Source organism: Nicotiana tomentosiformis, chromosome 11, assembly GCF_000390325.3.
Source record: "Nicotiana tomentosiformis chromosome 11, ASM39032v3, whole genome shotgun sequence".
In the NCBI taxonomy this organism is placed as follows: Eukaryota; Viridiplantae; Streptophyta; class Magnoliopsida; order Solanales; family Solanaceae; genus Nicotiana; species Nicotiana tomentosiformis.
The window spans coordinates 9,335,475-9,351,580 of record NC_090822.1 but is presented as its reverse complement, the minus strand read 5'-3'; the positions used below and the strand labels follow the sequence as shown (position 1 = coordinate 9,351,580).

Sequence of the window (16,106 nt, the reverse complement as noted above, 5' to 3'; positions counted from 1 at the left end):
CAAAGTATGACGGGAAGGGTATATATAGCCCAATAGTATAACGATGGGTATTCTTAGACTATTTTCGAAAGTATAAGGTATATTTGGCCCTTTGCCGCAAAATAAATAGTACAGTATCGAATACTGGTTAAGAAATTAAAAAAGGAAAAAATTGTAACAAAAGAAAACTGAAAAGATAATCGGGTGGGGTTTTTTCTTCTTTTTTTTTGTGTGTTTTGGGGGGGCGGGGGGAGGGGAAGCAGCAGTCAATTTACCAACTTATTTCTGTCTCTGTAAATTACAAGCGTTTTCTGTTACTTACTTTTGGTACATTCTTTGGATATGTCTATTTTGACTTCATCTTCTGCTCCTTCTTAACCCCACCACCCCCACACAACCACCCCACCAATTCCTTTTTCTTCTTCTTCCATGTCTATCTCCATGAATTAATTTCTCAAGACTTCAACTGTAAGTGCCCTTTTTCTGATCTATACTCATATATTTTAGTAATTACCTTGTATTTCAGTTTCTCTTTTTTAAACTACTTTGCTCTTTATGCTATAATTTGTTCAGTTTATTGAACTGTTTTATCTGATTTAAATGCAAAATTTGCATCTGAAAATGGTCAATAAAGACTAAAAATTCAATCTTGATGGATTAAATCAAAAGGGTTTTATTAAAAAGTCAATCTTGATGGGTTAAATCAAAAGGGTCAGATTAAAAACTCAATCTTGATGAGTTAAATCAAAAGGGGTTATGTCATTTTGTGTATAGATGAAAAGGGTAAGATTAAAAACTCAATGTTGATGGGATTGGAACTTAGTTGTAGAAATATGGACTTCACCTGAAATTCAGTCAACATGAGTATACTGAAATTATTTTGATATTTTGTTATTTGTTGAAATGAAATTGAGATTTAGAATTTGTCCAAATTTGGATCATCTCAAGATAAAATAATTATAGAGGGTAAAAACACTACATGATTTTTCCCATATGTCTAGGCCTTGGATAGAGTTACCCGGTACATGTGCCAGTGGGAGCAGGGGCGGCTCAAGCGTATGTGGGACCTAAGGCTAAATTTTAATATGGGGCCTAAGTATTTATAAGAACGTTATAATATATATTTTTATTTAAAATCTATTCTTCTAGCTTTTTGAGATGCAAAGTTGTTAATAATTTTTTTATAATCGATTTTTTTCTAATAATTCATTTTCAATTGATAATATAGCCAAGTCATTTAATCTTTCTTGAGACATTGTTGATCTTAGGTAAGATTTTATCAATTTTAATTTTGAAAAACTTCTTTCTGCTGAAGCAACTGTTAACATTAATATATAAGCAATATAAGCATTTGGAAAAGAATCAAGTCTTTTTATTTGATTGAGTATATCGATTAGAGTATTATCTTCTACTTGTACTATTTCTCTTAACACTTTTAATTCTGAAAATAAGTCTAAACCATCAATATCAGAGTGACTGTTATGTTTTAAGGAACATTCAAGGTTAAAACAATATTTTTTCAAATTCTCGTCATTTAATGATCTCAATTTTTTACCACTAAATAGGAAACCAAAGATATTTTCATATACTTCAAACTGTTCAAATCTATTTTGAAGTGAAAAAATTGCTTCATCTACTATGTATAAGAAGTAATCAACTCTAAAAGATTCTTCAAGAGACTTTGTGATTTCATTATCAACATTTTCATCAAATTGTTACTTTCTATGTATTACATGTTTATTACGAAATTCAGGTTCTATATTCATCTCAAATGCAATTTCCTTAGCTGAAATCATAGCATTTGTAAATCCTTTTTCTCTATATTTTTTAGAAAAAGAAATAGACCTCTTAGTTGATCTATGGCAACATCAATATGCATATCTTTTGATTGTAAACTTTTGGTAACTAAATTAACAGCAAATAATACATCATACCAAATAGTTATGCCCAATAAAAACTCAAAATTTTCAAGCTCATATGTTGCTAAACAACTTGCTTCACTTTTTGTTTTTGGATCCTCACTAACTTCTACTAATTTTATTAAAGCATCTCTTATTTGTGGAGCCTGAAATCTTATTGATTTAATACTTTCAATACGACTTTCCCAACGTATTTCTACTATTTTTAAGTAAGCCAAATCATTACTTTATTAATATATCTAAAAGGTTTTCTTTCCTTTTATATGAAAAGTACAAAAGTACTATATATATATATATAGTTTATTTTTATTTTTTATTTTTTTAAAAAAACCTATAAAATATATATTATTCCTAAAATATGCTCCCCCCCCCCCCAAATTGGGGGCTTAAGGCACTTGCCTTACCCCATACACTGTTAGAGCCGACCTTGGGTAGGAGATAGAAAGTACCAGGTGGAATAGTCGAGGTACGCACGAGCTGGCTCGGACACCACCGTCATAAGAAAAAATTATAAAGGGTAAAGGAAAGGGGGAGGGGTTGATTAGGCTTATTATGGTAGTACCAAATAGTAGGAAATCAAAGCTTCAAATTTAGGGTATTTGAGTTAGTATCTGGAAACTTGCATTTTGAAGTTGCTATTGATGTTTGTGAAATGCAAACCTTCTTTTTCTTTGGTTTGAAGTTTGTACATTTTTTCGAGATAGCTACATTGGTTTAGTTGCCAATAGTCTAACTTTTAGCGGCTTAACTGCACTGTGAAGTAGTAAATTAGTGGGTCAAGGTGACACAAAAAAGTGTAAGGTACAAATAAATCTCCGTTTGAGGCTTTTGCTTCAGTTTCAATAGGTTGGGTTCTGAAATATTTACTTATTCTGAGATGAAAGGCTTAGTAAGAAATCTAAATCAGAGAAAGATAAATTACCCTATTGTGATAGTGGATCAAGAGCTGAAGAGGGAACTGAGAGTCGAAAATAATGGGGCCAGGCACCAACTCATTTTTTATTGAAGAAGGAGAATAATACCATTGGTCCATTCATTCTTCTAAATCTGTTCAAACTTGGTTGTTCTCATTTTTTTTGGCAAAACAAAATAGAAATAGTCCTTGCGTTAACTTGTTATGTTCTTTTTCAAACTTCCATATAAAATATTTCTGAGTGCATTTTCATCTCCTTGTGTGTTTTGTTGGAATTGAATAATAATATAAGACGCAAGACATCTTGCCAGCAGTCGTTTCAATGTTTTGGACTTTGTCGCAAAAAGAGGCGAACACTCACAAGGTTCTGAGTACTTATCGAGTGATTCTAATTATGTTATTATTGTTACCTTGTAGAGGGATTAGAAATAAATATTCCATTACTCGCAGAAGCAGAATTGGTATCACATTATCTATGGGATTAGAATCCCCCTAATCATCGGGATTAAGATCATTGCAAAGAAAGCTATAATGTATGGTATTATTAAACAAGCACAAATTAACATTGCTCTCAAAGATCTTCAAACTTCTACTCCCCTCTCTAGCTTATTCTCTACACTATGATTAACTTGAAATTTTATGTTCTGCTGCAGTGGCTGTATATGTGTGTCTGTACAAAATGTTCGACTGCGGTTCCAAGTCCCAATATTTGGGGGGACAGCGGGAGAAGTTCGTAAGGTAGTCGAATCTATTCTCTTTATTTTCCTTTATCTCATCTTCTGAGGTTAAGTATCTTTTCGTTTACTTGATTAACTCTTACCTAGTATTCTGAGGTTAAGTTAGGCATAAACTAAAACATTTTTCTTATAAAAAAAGGTATAATACTATTGAATTTGTTTTTTTATTTCAGTTTATTATGTATAATACTTTAAAAAGCAGTTAGGTTTTTGTTTCATCTTTTGATTGTTGGATAAAGGAGATTAGCTCTTTATTATACGACAATGTCTCACATTAGTGTGCTATGAACGCTTCAAAAGATCAGGGTGATAGGATGAATTAGTTTTTTTTTATATGGATAAAGTAATACCTTCATTCGCTTATGTGATTGTGTCTAGGCTTTTACTGTTATATTTGACATTTGAAGGATTCTCAGGCCTAGTAGTTGGATGAAGCAGATATGATATTTTTGAAGTACGGCAATTTAAGTCTGAGAACGAGGAGATTTAACATTAAAAGCGCCATTATTGCAGTTTGTTCACTATTGATTGTTCTTCCCTGATTATCTTAGCTTCTTTTTGGCATCTAATATTGCTTCTGCACATTTTGGTTTAGGTTGGATGACTTGGATTCCAGACTATCCTCTCCTTCCGCGTCACTAACAACAAATAAATGCGGCTTTAACATCGACGGTCTAAAACGTTCGGGCCATGCGGCTAACAGTCCGTCAAGGTCTTTTAAGAGAGGAATGAAAAAAGGATCTGAAGGACTTAAATCAATACTCGGCTTTGGTGTATCTCGGGCTGTATTTCCTGAAGATCTGAAAGTTTCAGAGAAGAAGATTTTTGACCCTCAAGATAAATTCCTTCTCTTATGGAATAAGTTGTTTGTTGTGTCATGTATTCTAGCCGTGTCGGTGGATCCACTGTTTTTCTACCTTCCAGTTTTTGATAATAAGTCAAATTGCCTTCAGATTGACAGGAAGCTCACTGTCATAGCCACTACCCTACGTACAGTGATTGATGCTTTCTATCTTATTCACATGACTCTTCAGTTTCGCACGGCTTATATTGCACCATCATCTCGAGTTTTTGGACGGGGCGAACTTGTGATAGATCCTGGACAGATTGCTAAAAGATACTTGCGGTTCTATTTTATCATCGATTTTCTTGCTGTGATTCCCTTGCCTCAGGTTAAAAGAAATGCTTTGCTGTGATTCCCTTCTATAATGTTTATTATATGTACATTTATGTATATTATATGTATATTTATACTTAATATACAAAACATATACATTTCCCGGCTATTTTGTTTTTTGGGCGGCCCAAAATTGTAATTATCCCTTTATTTCTCTTGCTTAACATTCTCTTGCTTATCATTTGATGAGTGTAATTCTCATTCTCTTTACTTTCTTTTTATGCATCTATGCAGATTGTGGTGTGGAGATTCCTGCAAAGCTCAACAGGTTCTGATGTCCTAGCTACGAAGCAAGCTTTGCTTTACATCATTTTGCTTCAGTACATCCCCAGATTTGTCAGAGTTATACCCTTAACTTCGGAACTGAAAAGAACTACTGGTGTCTTTGCTGAAACCGCATGGGCTGGTGCTGCGTCCTATTTGCTGTTGTACATGCTTGCTAGTCATGTAAGCTATTCGTCAAAATGTTGAAATGTTAGATATCATGGCGTGCAAGCAATTTGTTTTTACTCTCTATGATCCTTTGCTCACATAAATCTTTCTGTAAGTTTTATTTGTTTATTGGTTTGTTTGCCACTTCTTGCATTATGTTTCCTCTGTATTTCCAGTTCAATTGCTGGTGACAGTTCACTTTTGCGTTTCCTGAAAGATCGATGGTTCACTTGTTACATTTATATCTGCTTTTTAAGATGATTCTTGAGTTGGAATTTTGGGATGGTTCGCTTGTGAAATACCTTTGCACAGTGTGTGTAGGTCTGATTATTGTAAGTTGAAAGTTTAGAATGTGTTACGGTCATGTCCTAATGGCTTCTTTAGACCTATGGGCCTAATGAATACACATGTGTTAATTGCATGGATCATGTGAATATCGTCCAATTATCTGCTCATCTTTGTTGACTCTCACAACTTATTTTTACTACTCTAGGAAGATGACAAAGGTTGGAATTTTAGGTTCAAATGTATGATCATGATCTTCTTTCTGCTTTAGTAGGCATATCTTTTACTTCTCTTTTGTATGTATTTCATTGCAGATAGTTGGGTCATTTTGGTACTTGCTATCTGTGGAGCGCTATGACACATGCTGGCAGCAAGCTTGTACACACAATGCAACATGCAACACTGATTTCTTGTATTGTGGCAATCAGTACATGACGGGTTATAATAGTTGGAGCAGCATAAGTGACAAAGTTTTGAATGATGCTTGCCCCGCAAATAGTGACGACTCACCGTTTGATTTTGGGATCTTTGATCAGGCTTTGTCATCTGGCATTATTTACTCCATGAAATTCGTGTCTAAATATTGTTATTGTCTATGGTGGGGGCTGCAGAATTTGAGGTGAGTTTATTTTAATGCTTAGCTGATATTATGTTCCTCTTGATTGGTCTATTGTTTCAGTTTCTTATTTCCGTGGTTAACATTTCAATTTTTGTAGAGAGTATAAATTCACTAGTGAGAATGACGTGCATATGAAGTTTGATTCATGTCCCCTGACCACAGTAGCGAAACCTCGACAAAAAATACATTGCATTAAAATGTGCAACTATCTGTAATTAGTTATAAACTTGGAGAAGAGAATTCTGTGAAGCAGAACCGGAATTTGCGGATCGAAGAACTTGGTTTGTCTTGACTTCTGTAGCAGAATGTACACTAACATTTTAACGTTAATCCAAAGACATGAATTTCTTCAAGAAAATTCTTAGCATTTCTCTTGTGAAGACTCAAGTTCTTCAAAATATTTATCATGGGAACACGTCGGAAATTTTTGATTAAGAAAAGAAACAGTAGGTCTACTTATTTACACCAGGGGGGCGTAGAGAATGAAAAGAAACAGTCGCTGTGGACTGCAATCCTCGGAAACGTTTTTGGGGAACATGTTGAATGTGACTGATGAAGAAGAGCAGTAGACCTTGAAGAATGCCACCTTTCTATATTTAGTACTTTTTTTAATTCCAGCATTTCCATATTACATTTAATGATACACGCTTATAGGAATGATATGACGTGTTTAATATTACAAGACACCTTTAGTTTAACACCACGTGATTCAAACGTCTTCTTTATATTCTTAAACTTCGTGTCTGGTCAAACTAAGACATATGAAACTGAGGGGGTGTAATACCTTTCATGTTCAAACGCGTATGTATGTGTCAAGCGTTGATGCCTTTAACTTTTCCCAACTATAGTAAAGTTGACTATTGCACAAAATCAATTAACAAAAACCCAATCCCAAATTAGTTGAAATTGGCTATATGAATCCCATGTATATTCATTACGCTGTATTAGCTAAATATTTATTTTGAAGCAAATTAGGGATTTTCTAAAGGTAGAAATTGTCTAATTCTATATTGATCGGACTCTCTGAAAATGTCAGTGAGTGCGTGTCGGATCCTTCAAAAATAGTGCACTTTTGGAGGATCCGACACAGGTGCGGCGCCATTTTGGAGGGTCCGCGCAACATAGGTCTTATTTCACACTTATCAATCTACAAATATACATGTCTCTAACGAGTCAAAGACTCTTGGCAAGCACTGGACATCATGCACGTGTAAGAACAAATAAGACATCTTTTTGTTGGTATTGCCTATGTGGATCCTTTGTTTCCGTTGTGTTGTGTTCTTAGCTAAGTCCGTATTATTCCAGAAGATTCAAGGTCCCTTGAGACAACTATCCTCCATGCGATTTTAAGTCTAGCTCGCCCCGTTTAGCACCTTCATAATAACCTATGGGCTCGGTGCATTTCGAGGTTTGTATAGGATATGATCCAACCATCTCAGGAAATCAGACAGTCTCGTCCTTTTTTTTTCTTTTTTTTTTAAATCTGTGCGTTTGCTATTTGCGTGCCTCTGTATAATCTGATCATTTCTAAATTCTAATCTTGTTCAACTCTGTGTTAAGGCACATTCTCTTAGCACTTCTTTTGTATGACACTCATCTTGTGAGTATATTGGGTGGGTATTAGATGCTCGTTATTTACGTCCATATAATATAACGTCTAACGACTGTCTGATAGAATTTGCGTATACTTTCTTAGATATTTTTCTGTTGCATAGGTCTCCATAGCACTTAATCATTTCCTTAATAACAATAACTTGTGGAGGTAGGTGAAGAGTCCTTTCTTTGGCAAGTCTAGAGTTAAATCTGAGAAAAATATATCGTTGTCTGGAAGTTATAGACGCAGAGGACAAGCATCTAGTTTGAGTTTTTCCAGTATTGTGCTTCATTTGGTTCATGTAGTCTATTTACTAGTTAACATTTGACCATTAATACGGTAGTCTCCTTTTATTCATCGTTCCTTACACATAGAGCTGAAGAGGAAACAAACTTTCTGCTAGACCCCAGGTGATGTGATAAGATCGCGTGGGACTGCCCTCGATTTTAATTTATGTGAACCTATTACTATTATAAGGAGGAAACAAACTTTCTGCTAGACCCCAGGTGATGTGATAAGGTCGCGTGGGACTGCCCTCGATTTCAATTTATGTGAACCTATTACTATTTGTGGAGTCAAACAAGATTTTCGTTAACCACATTTTTTGCAAATACTTTTTAAATATTTTGGGTTGTTAACTATTGTGACTTATACTACTTTTTATGTAGTTTCTAAATATGTAAATCTTATTTTAAAAAGTTTCAAAAATTCTATATCCATATTCACACCGAAAATTAGTTAGTTTGGCCCTCGTACTCCGAAAAGGTTCATATAAATTGAAACGAAGGGCGTAGTAGATTGAAAAGTTGGATTTAAGTACCCTGAATTTATAAAGTAATAACTATTGATGATCCTTTGGTGCACTGCTGCAATGCATTATTTTTGCTTGATAGCCCTGCTGCCAGCATTACATAATCTACTGCATAAATTCTTGCAAAATATTTTACTTTTTTGATTAATAAATATGTTGCTTGATATTTTGAATGCTGTATAAATTGATTCACAATTGATTTGTGGTAAACTTGTATTAATGATAATCTCTTTTTTGTTTCTTTTGTTCTTTTCTGCTCGTGCAGTACCCTTGGACAGGGACTTCAAACTAGCACATATCCTGGGGAGTCAATATTCTCTATAGGATTGGCGATACTTGGGCTCATTCTCTTTGCATTATTAATCGGTAACATGCAGGTGATGATGGACTGAATAAAAAATGTAGCTTCCTGACTGCCGGTTTTATCAGAAAAAGTTTTTACAATCACTTGACAAATGAAGAGAAACAATTAAATATGATGACTCTTTTTGTTTATCAAACTCGGAATTGTATGAAAAGCTAAAATGTGATGTAGACTTTCATGGTTATTACCGTATTTGCTAGATATCAATACTATGGCATTCACATTTCTAGGAGTGCTTTTGATAATGGCATTTATATATCTATGAGAAATTTGTGCTGAGACTTTGGTGCTTTGCGGTCACAGACATATCTACAATCTCTTACTATTCGACTCGAGGAGATGAGGGTTAAAAGGCGTGACTCAGAACAGTGGATGCATCATCGCTTGCTCCCACAAGATCTCCGAGAACGGGTTAGGCGCTATGATCAGTACAAGTGGCAGGAAACACGAGGAGTGGATGAAGAGAATATAGTCCAGAGTTTGCCCAAGGATCTTAGGAGGGATATCAAGCGTCATCTTTGTCTGGCTCTAGTGAAGAGGGTAACCAACTAGCTTATATACTTTCGTGCTTCTGTTAGTCGTTTTATACGCATTTTACTAATAATCTATGTCACTGATTTCAGGTACCTCTATTTGAGAATATGGATGAAAGATTGCTCGATGCTATTTGTGAGCGTCTAAAACCCTGTTTGTATATCGAGAATACTTACATTGTTCGAGAAGGAGATCCAGTGGATGAGATGCTCTTCATCATACGAGGTCGGCTTGAGAGTGTCACAACTGACGGTGGGAGAAGTGGTTTCTTCAACCGCAGTTTATTAAAAGAAGGCGACTTTTGTGGAGAGGAACTTCTAACATGGGCGCTAGACCCAAAATCCGGTTCTAATCTCCCATCTTCAACTCGTACAGTGAAAGCTCTGACGGAAGTGGAGGCTTTCGCTCTAACAGCAGACGAGTTGAAATTCGTTGCCAGTCAGTTCAGAAGGCTTCACAGTAGACAGGTTCAGCACACATTCCGATTCTACTCACAGCAATGGAGGACTTGGGCTGCTATTTTCATCCAAGCAGCATGGAGGCGGTACACCAAGAGGAAACTTATGGAACTCCAACGGAAGGAAGAAGAAGAAGCCGAGGCATTGGCTGCAGCTAGTGGCAATTCTGGTGGCGCCACTTACAGTATCCGAGCAACGTTCTTGGCATCGAGATTTGCAGCAAATGCTCTCCGAGGTGTTCATAGGAATCGAAATCTCAAGAGTGCTAGGGAGTTGGTGAAGCTGCAGAAGCCTCCAGAGCCAGATTTTAGTGCAGATGCAGATTGATTTTGTTTGAATATCTGCTCATTTTGATTTTTCGTTTGACTTGTTTACTGGTCTTGTGAGTTTTTTAGAAGGCTTCCATGTATAATTTATGTTTAGAGAGTTACTGCAACGATATTTCTGTAATTAATTAAATATGTTTAGTATATGTCCCTATTTCGACTCTTTAGGTATTATAGCTCAACTGTGGATAAGATTTTGGGTGTTTTAACTATTTGGAAACATTAGTAGTTGTGAAAATTTATTAAAATTTGGCTATTTTTACATGGGTGTAAACCTACTTGGACCTCCTATGAATTCGAATGGTTATTTATGAAAATTTACATAATGTCCTGATATGAACTTTTGACCCCTTCCCATCCCTCCCCCTTATAAGATTCTATAAAGTCCTGATTGAACTTTACCCCAGTGCTCCCATGGTCAGCATCTATATTTATAGAAAGGACCCAGGGCTATGAGTAAATTTGATTGGGGGTATATAGCCAATTGGGTTGCCACCTTGTAAAGAGGTGGAACCAACTAAGATTGAATGCTAATCCCGTTTTATAGAGGGTTAGTGCTAGCTTTCTATCCCGGTGAACAATGTTCCACTGATTTGGTAGGGCATTCTTAGCCTGTTGGTCGTGATGCACTCCAGTGCATCTGACCCGCAGTTCTGCTATAACAGATTAGACCGCAGTTCTGCCATAATAGAAGCACGGGACCTCCACTCGAAAGTTCAACATTCATTTCTTTTTTTGGGTAAATAAAGGAATTTTATTACCAAATAGCGTTATGTGCATGGAGAAAACTGCAGTTGAACATTTTCAAACTGCAGCATGTATAGCATTTTAAATCTATATAACTCTTAGGTTTTTCCTTCCTACCAAAACACATTGTATCAATGATATTTGGTGGTTGGAGCTAACAGCATATAAAATTCGTGAAAACAACAAACACCTTCATTAACAAAACTTCCATCTATAAATGTTTGAGTAAATAAGAGGATTAGCTGACTAATTAACAAATAGGACATCCTTTTCAATCTTTTGGTACAAGAATCATATTGTCAACTAAAACATGCCGTAAATTGAGGATCGAATTGTCCTAAAATCCTCTTAAAATTACAGAAAAGACTAAAGAACAAATAGATTCAAGGAAACATGTGTTGGGTAGGTTACAAGAAGCAACTTTATACCTATCAAAACCTGGAAGCAACAAACAATTTGGTCCACAGTGTGATATATGCTCTATCGAGGAACTGCAATACGACACTTTAGTCAATCTTCACTGATGAGTAGATGAGCCTCGTGAACCAGAAGCATGCGTAGAACCCAATTGTGCCAGTCAAGACAAAGAAAGCATATGATGCAATCAACATGTAGCCGAAGTACAGCATACCAGATACGGGCTTTGTGATCTCGAGCTTCGTGAAGAAATAGAATGCTGCATAAAGGAATAGGTAGAGAGCCGATGACCCTGAAGTGAGGTATGATCTCCACCACCAAAGGTAGTCCTCGCTGCATAGCTGGAAATAGCAGAGCACAATGGTGATCTCGGCACAGGTGATGATAAGAATGACGAGCACAATGAAGAGGAAACCAAATATGTAATAGAACTGCTGCAACCAGATTGAGGTGAGGATGAAGAATAGCTCGATGAATACAGCTCCAAATGGAAGTATGCCACCAATAAGGATAGAGAAAACTGGATTCATGTACCAGGCTTGCTCTGGTATCTGTCGAGGGATCTTATTTGTCTTCACCGGATCCTCAATAGCTGGCTTCTTAAAACCTACATAACTACCAACAAAAACGAGTGGCACTGCGATGCCAAACCACAAGAATACCAATGCAAACATGGTTCCAAATGGCACTGCCCCAGATGATTTCTCTCCCCAAATTAGAGCATTCAACACAAAGAAAAGAACAAAAACAATGCCGGGGAACATGAGTGCTGTCTTAAGAGTAATTTTCTTCCACTCAGTTCCTTTGTACATCTTGTAAAGGCGGGCTGAGGCATAGCCAGCAAAAACACCCATGAATGCCCAGAGAAGCAACATTGCTGTCATCAACCCTCCCCGATTTGAAGGGGATAAGAATCCGAGGACAGCGAATGTCATTGTAACTACAGTCATTCCAAAGAACTGAACACCAGTCCCAACATAAACACACAACAGATCAGAGTTAATTGGAGGCCTAAAAACATCCCCATGGACCAATTTCCATCCTGTTTCTTCTTGAGCCTCTTCTTGGGTCTCTAACTGATTGTACTTGGAGATGTCACGGTAGAGGGTCCGCAACATAATCATTGCTACCATGCCCGAGAGGAAAAGAACAATCATCAATGAGTTAACAATTGAAAACCAGTGGATCTGATCATCGGCCATTAAAAGATATGTATCCCATCTTGATGCCCACTTGATATCACTTTCCTGAGAGTTGGATACAAGAATTACAGATTCATCACAACCAGCTCACTTGCATGTGTATTTTTATGTTGTAAAGAACTTTATTTTATTGTTTATGTTAAATACAAATTGTTAAAAAGTGTAAGATATTGTCCTGAGAAAGTTTCATGAGAAATTCAACATTAAATAATAGGTGACAATGGCTAAAATATAGGAAGTAGAAAAAATAAGTAGTACTACCGGTAAAGCTATTAATAGGACATGGGAGGTAGTTTTGAGCATAAAAGATAATGGCTGACCATGGTAGTCAGGCTAGTAGCAATAGGCACTTAATCCGTAGTAGGTGTTTCCGTAGTAGAGTCAAACACCGCCACTTAAAAAGATATAACATTATCTCCATGGTTAGATGTGTTTTACCTCAAATTCAACATCATATGTGAAGATGATTTCCTTCTTATCTTCAACCTCTTGGGGAGAATCAGAACTTGTAACAGTACGCTTGGCATGAGGATCACAAGTGGTCAACCGGTTTTTGCCATTCCATTCCCCATCGTATTCGTGTTTCACACTGGGAAAAAAAACACAATTTCCAATTCAACATTCATAACAAAGAAACAATAATTGAAGTCAAAACATATGAACTACACATAATTACCTGAATGGTCTCACTTCAAATCCTACAACTCTCGCAGCATCAGTTTGTGGATCCTTGTGAAACTTGACAGTGAATGTCAGATGATTATGGATAAAATGCTTCTCCTCCTTGCTCTAAAGAACAGAAAAAATGCAGAGGAAATAAGTTCACAATGCCTCCAGAGTATTTACAAACCAAAATCACCAAAGCAAAAATTGAAATAATCTGATACATACTCCAGCATATTGTCCCTTTAGACCAACATGAAAACCATGCTGATAGACTGTAGTGTCCAGGTCAGGCCTTTTTATGGGCATAACAAGAGGAAGATTATCCAAAATCCTGTTAAAACGTCACATCTCATGTTAGATGAAGTACTATACAACCAGAAAAGAGGAAACAAATTTAATGTAAATTCTCACATGTTGACCCGATATTCATCTTCAATCTTCTCTTTCAACTCTTTTGCTGTTTTTGCATTAAGAACAGTGCGGCATACAACATTGCACATCTGTGGTTCTCTCATATGGAACTGCATAACAGATTGCCCAGTCAATCAACTTCCCCTTATTCCAAGGGTAAGACAACGAACACTAGCAACCCAGCGCACACCTCCACCCCCCACCCCCACCCCCGAAAAAAAAGGAAAGGAACAGAGAAAAGCAGGAAAAACCGAAAAAGAAACATATCTGAGAAAAGAAACTAACCTCATAAGGGGAATTCTCAATACGATCACCACGAAGAACTTCACCAAGATTCTCTGCACTGTCAACAATTTGTTCCGGCTTGCAGTAAGGAAGGGAATAATAGGAATAAGGAAGCTGCGTTTTTGTAGAGGTCAACTTGTTCACTTTCACCATCAGAGGGTCACCCTGCCCCAAAAAAGAGAAAAGTGAAAAATCATCTTACAAGAAGTCGATTCAGACAAAATAACATTTTTGGCCAGATTGAAGTAGAAAATTTAGCGTGCCAAGGAGCTTCTTAAAAGTTGATAGAATCATTGTTTAACTTCAGGAAACTTGTACCAGATTTCTTTGGACAATCACAAGATATATTTCATACAAATATAGCATTATACTGAATACTGTCCTCCAAAATGTCTCGCTCTGAAATTGCTCCTACCAACAATACGAACTATAAAAAAACTTCCTTTTTTCATAATATCAATCTATCAGAGGCATATTTTGCACTACTGTGTGAAGATCTGTCTTTGATAATCTGCGGACCACTTGACATATTCCAACAGCAAAGCATGCTAACTAGATATCTGCGCCCACAACTAGAACTCTCAAGAAAGGACAACTGCTTATACACCTCAATTCCAAGCTAGCTGAGGTAGCTATATGAATCCTCAGAATCCATTTAGCTCAATTTGAACCCACTTTATTCCAATATTCAACTATGACTATGAAATTTGTGTTATCTTTTATTCAGTTGAAATATTCAAGAATTTCTTAATCCTCTATGGACACAGCAAAACACTTGATATCTTATATCAATCAAAGGCTAGGAGTAAAACAAATACACACAATGAAAAGCAAATAGTGGTAATCAGCCGAATGCAAGGCAAAGCTAAAATACATGGAACACCAATCGCACTGTATTAAAACCATAGGTCCACATGCAGACATAGTTTTGTATACTATTTTCCGGAACAGAATGTTGATCTCACTCAGTTACAACTATAACTACAATCTTACGTCCGGAGCTATATGTTCCTCCTGTATGAAGGGAAGTTAGATTCAACCCACGACAAATCCATTGAATCTAATAGAGGAAACAGTAGAATGTACAGTCCCTAAACGACCAAAACTATTAAAATCAGTTTGATGCTTGCATAGATCTAGCAGAAAATTTAATAGATTTATCATCAAAATCGCTAATGTATACTAGATCCAACACAGAAGCCGCCAATTATCCAAATCAAAACCCCAAACATTAATTAGCACATGTACAAACAATAGCAATTCATCCAAAAAACCATCTCAATTAATAACCTATTCCTATTAAAATTATCCGATTTACAAGTAACCGCTATACATGTGTTCACTGAATAGCACAAAAATTAGCATCCAGATTCAACAATGAAAATCATTCTGTCTATCGTGCTACCTCTAACCTGGGATTTTCACTACAGAATCATGTAATTCCAACAAATCGCATACACAAAACACACACACACACACACATTTGGAGAGAACAGAGCTGAAAATTCACCTTCTGGAAATCCTGAGGAGCAACACCAGGGAGGTAAAAACAGTGAGCTTCATAGGAAAAGAGACATATCAGCACCAAAACCGAGATCCATCGGTGAATCAACTGAGGCCTCGCGACCTCCATAGCTTTCTTTCACCGAGATCTAGATCCCCCCCCCACACACACACACAGTGAATCCGAAAGCGTAGTGTATAAACTCCACCTCTTTCTCTCTCTAGAAGCTTCTCTCTATATTCACACACACACACAGTTGTTTGGAGCTTTGGGGAAATATATTAACACACACGAGAAGAACGAGACACGAAGCTAATGGTTAAGACTGGGAAATGTAATTTGATTAAGGAATTACTGGCGATGAAATTTTGACCGTTGGATTAGACGCGTTTGTCGTGTGATCAACGGTTCAGATTGGATCTGAATGACTGCCGTCATCTATGGTAAAAGAAAGATGAGAATTTAATGAAGTAAATGGATTATTGTAATTTGTAAGTAGATCGTTAGATTTACTGTGGTAAATCCGAGTATGAGTTGCACTTACTGCCCCCACCCCCACAAAACTTATAGCTCTATCTTTAACTTGGTTATCAGTTTAGGTGTCCTATTTTCCTAAATTATGCACTTTTGCCCCCTTTTCTTTAGCAAATAGTACTCCCTTAATCCTTATGTTCATATTATTTTTTTTTAAACATCACTTTCGTCTTTTCTTGAACCGAGAGTCTA

The 16,106-nt window shown here is 36.4% G+C and overlaps 2 protein-coding genes across 2 annotated transcripts; one reads left to right on the top strand and one right to left on the bottom strand.

Annotated features, from left to right (window-relative positions):
- The first annotated feature begins 286 nt into the window (after window positions 1-286).
- On the top strand, window positions 287-10,410 carry LOC104109066 (probable cyclic nucleotide-gated ion channel 5). The gene is made up of 8 exons (XM_009618259.4): window positions 287-447; window positions 3,465-3,549; window positions 4,144-4,720; window positions 4,960-5,172; window positions 5,757-6,061; window positions 8,732-8,843; window positions 9,134-9,370; window positions 9,454-10,410. Exons 2-8 carry the CDS (start codon window positions 3,491-3,493, stop codon window positions 10,147-10,149), a joined length of 2,199 nt encoding a protein of 732 aa, XP_009616554.1. The 5' UTR covers window positions 287-447; window positions 3,465-3,490; the 3' UTR covers window positions 10,150-10,410.
- Window positions 10,411-11,090: 680 nt separating this feature from the next.
- Window positions 11,091-15,697, bottom strand: LOC104109065 (transmembrane 9 superfamily member 9-like). Its single transcript, XM_009618258.4, has 7 exons — window positions 15,387-15,697; window positions 13,877-14,041; window positions 13,592-13,701; window positions 13,406-13,511; window positions 13,191-13,303; window positions 12,953-13,103; window positions 11,091-12,559 (listed from the first exon to the last, which is right to left on the bottom strand). Exons 1-7 carry the CDS (start codon window positions 15,507-15,509, stop codon window positions 11,402-11,404), a joined length of 1,926 nt encoding a protein of 641 aa, XP_009616553.1. The 5' UTR covers window positions 15,510-15,697; the 3' UTR covers window positions 11,091-11,401.
- Between the last annotated feature and the right edge of the window lie 409 nt (window positions 15,698-16,106).

Bases quoted from the DNA above. Each gene is read 5' to 3' on its own strand.
- LOC104109066 (XM_009618259.4), top strand. From the start codon at position 3,491: ATGTTCGACTGCGGTTCCAAGTCCCAATATTTGGGGGGACAGCGGGAG. The intron at 3,550-4,143 runs GTAGTCGAATCT...ATTTTGGTTTAG, and splicing joins CAGCGGGAGAAGTTCGTAAG to GTTGGATGACTTGGATTCCA. The intron at 9,371-9,453 runs GTAACCAACTAG...CACTGATTTCAG, and splicing joins GTCTGGCTCTAGTGAAGAGG to GTACCTCTATTTGAGAATAT.
- LOC104109065 (XM_009618258.4), bottom strand. From the start codon at position 15,509: ATGGAGGTCGCGAGGCCTCAGTTGATTCACCGATGGATCTCGGTTTTG. The intron at 13,702-13,876 runs GTTAGTTTCTTT...TCTGTTATGCAG, and splicing joins TTGAGAATTCCCCTTATGAG to TTCCATATGAGAGAACCACA. The intron at 13,304-13,405 runs GTATGTATCAGA...TCTGTTCTTTAG, and splicing joins TAAAGGGACAATATGCTGGA to AGCAAGGAGGAGAAGCATTT.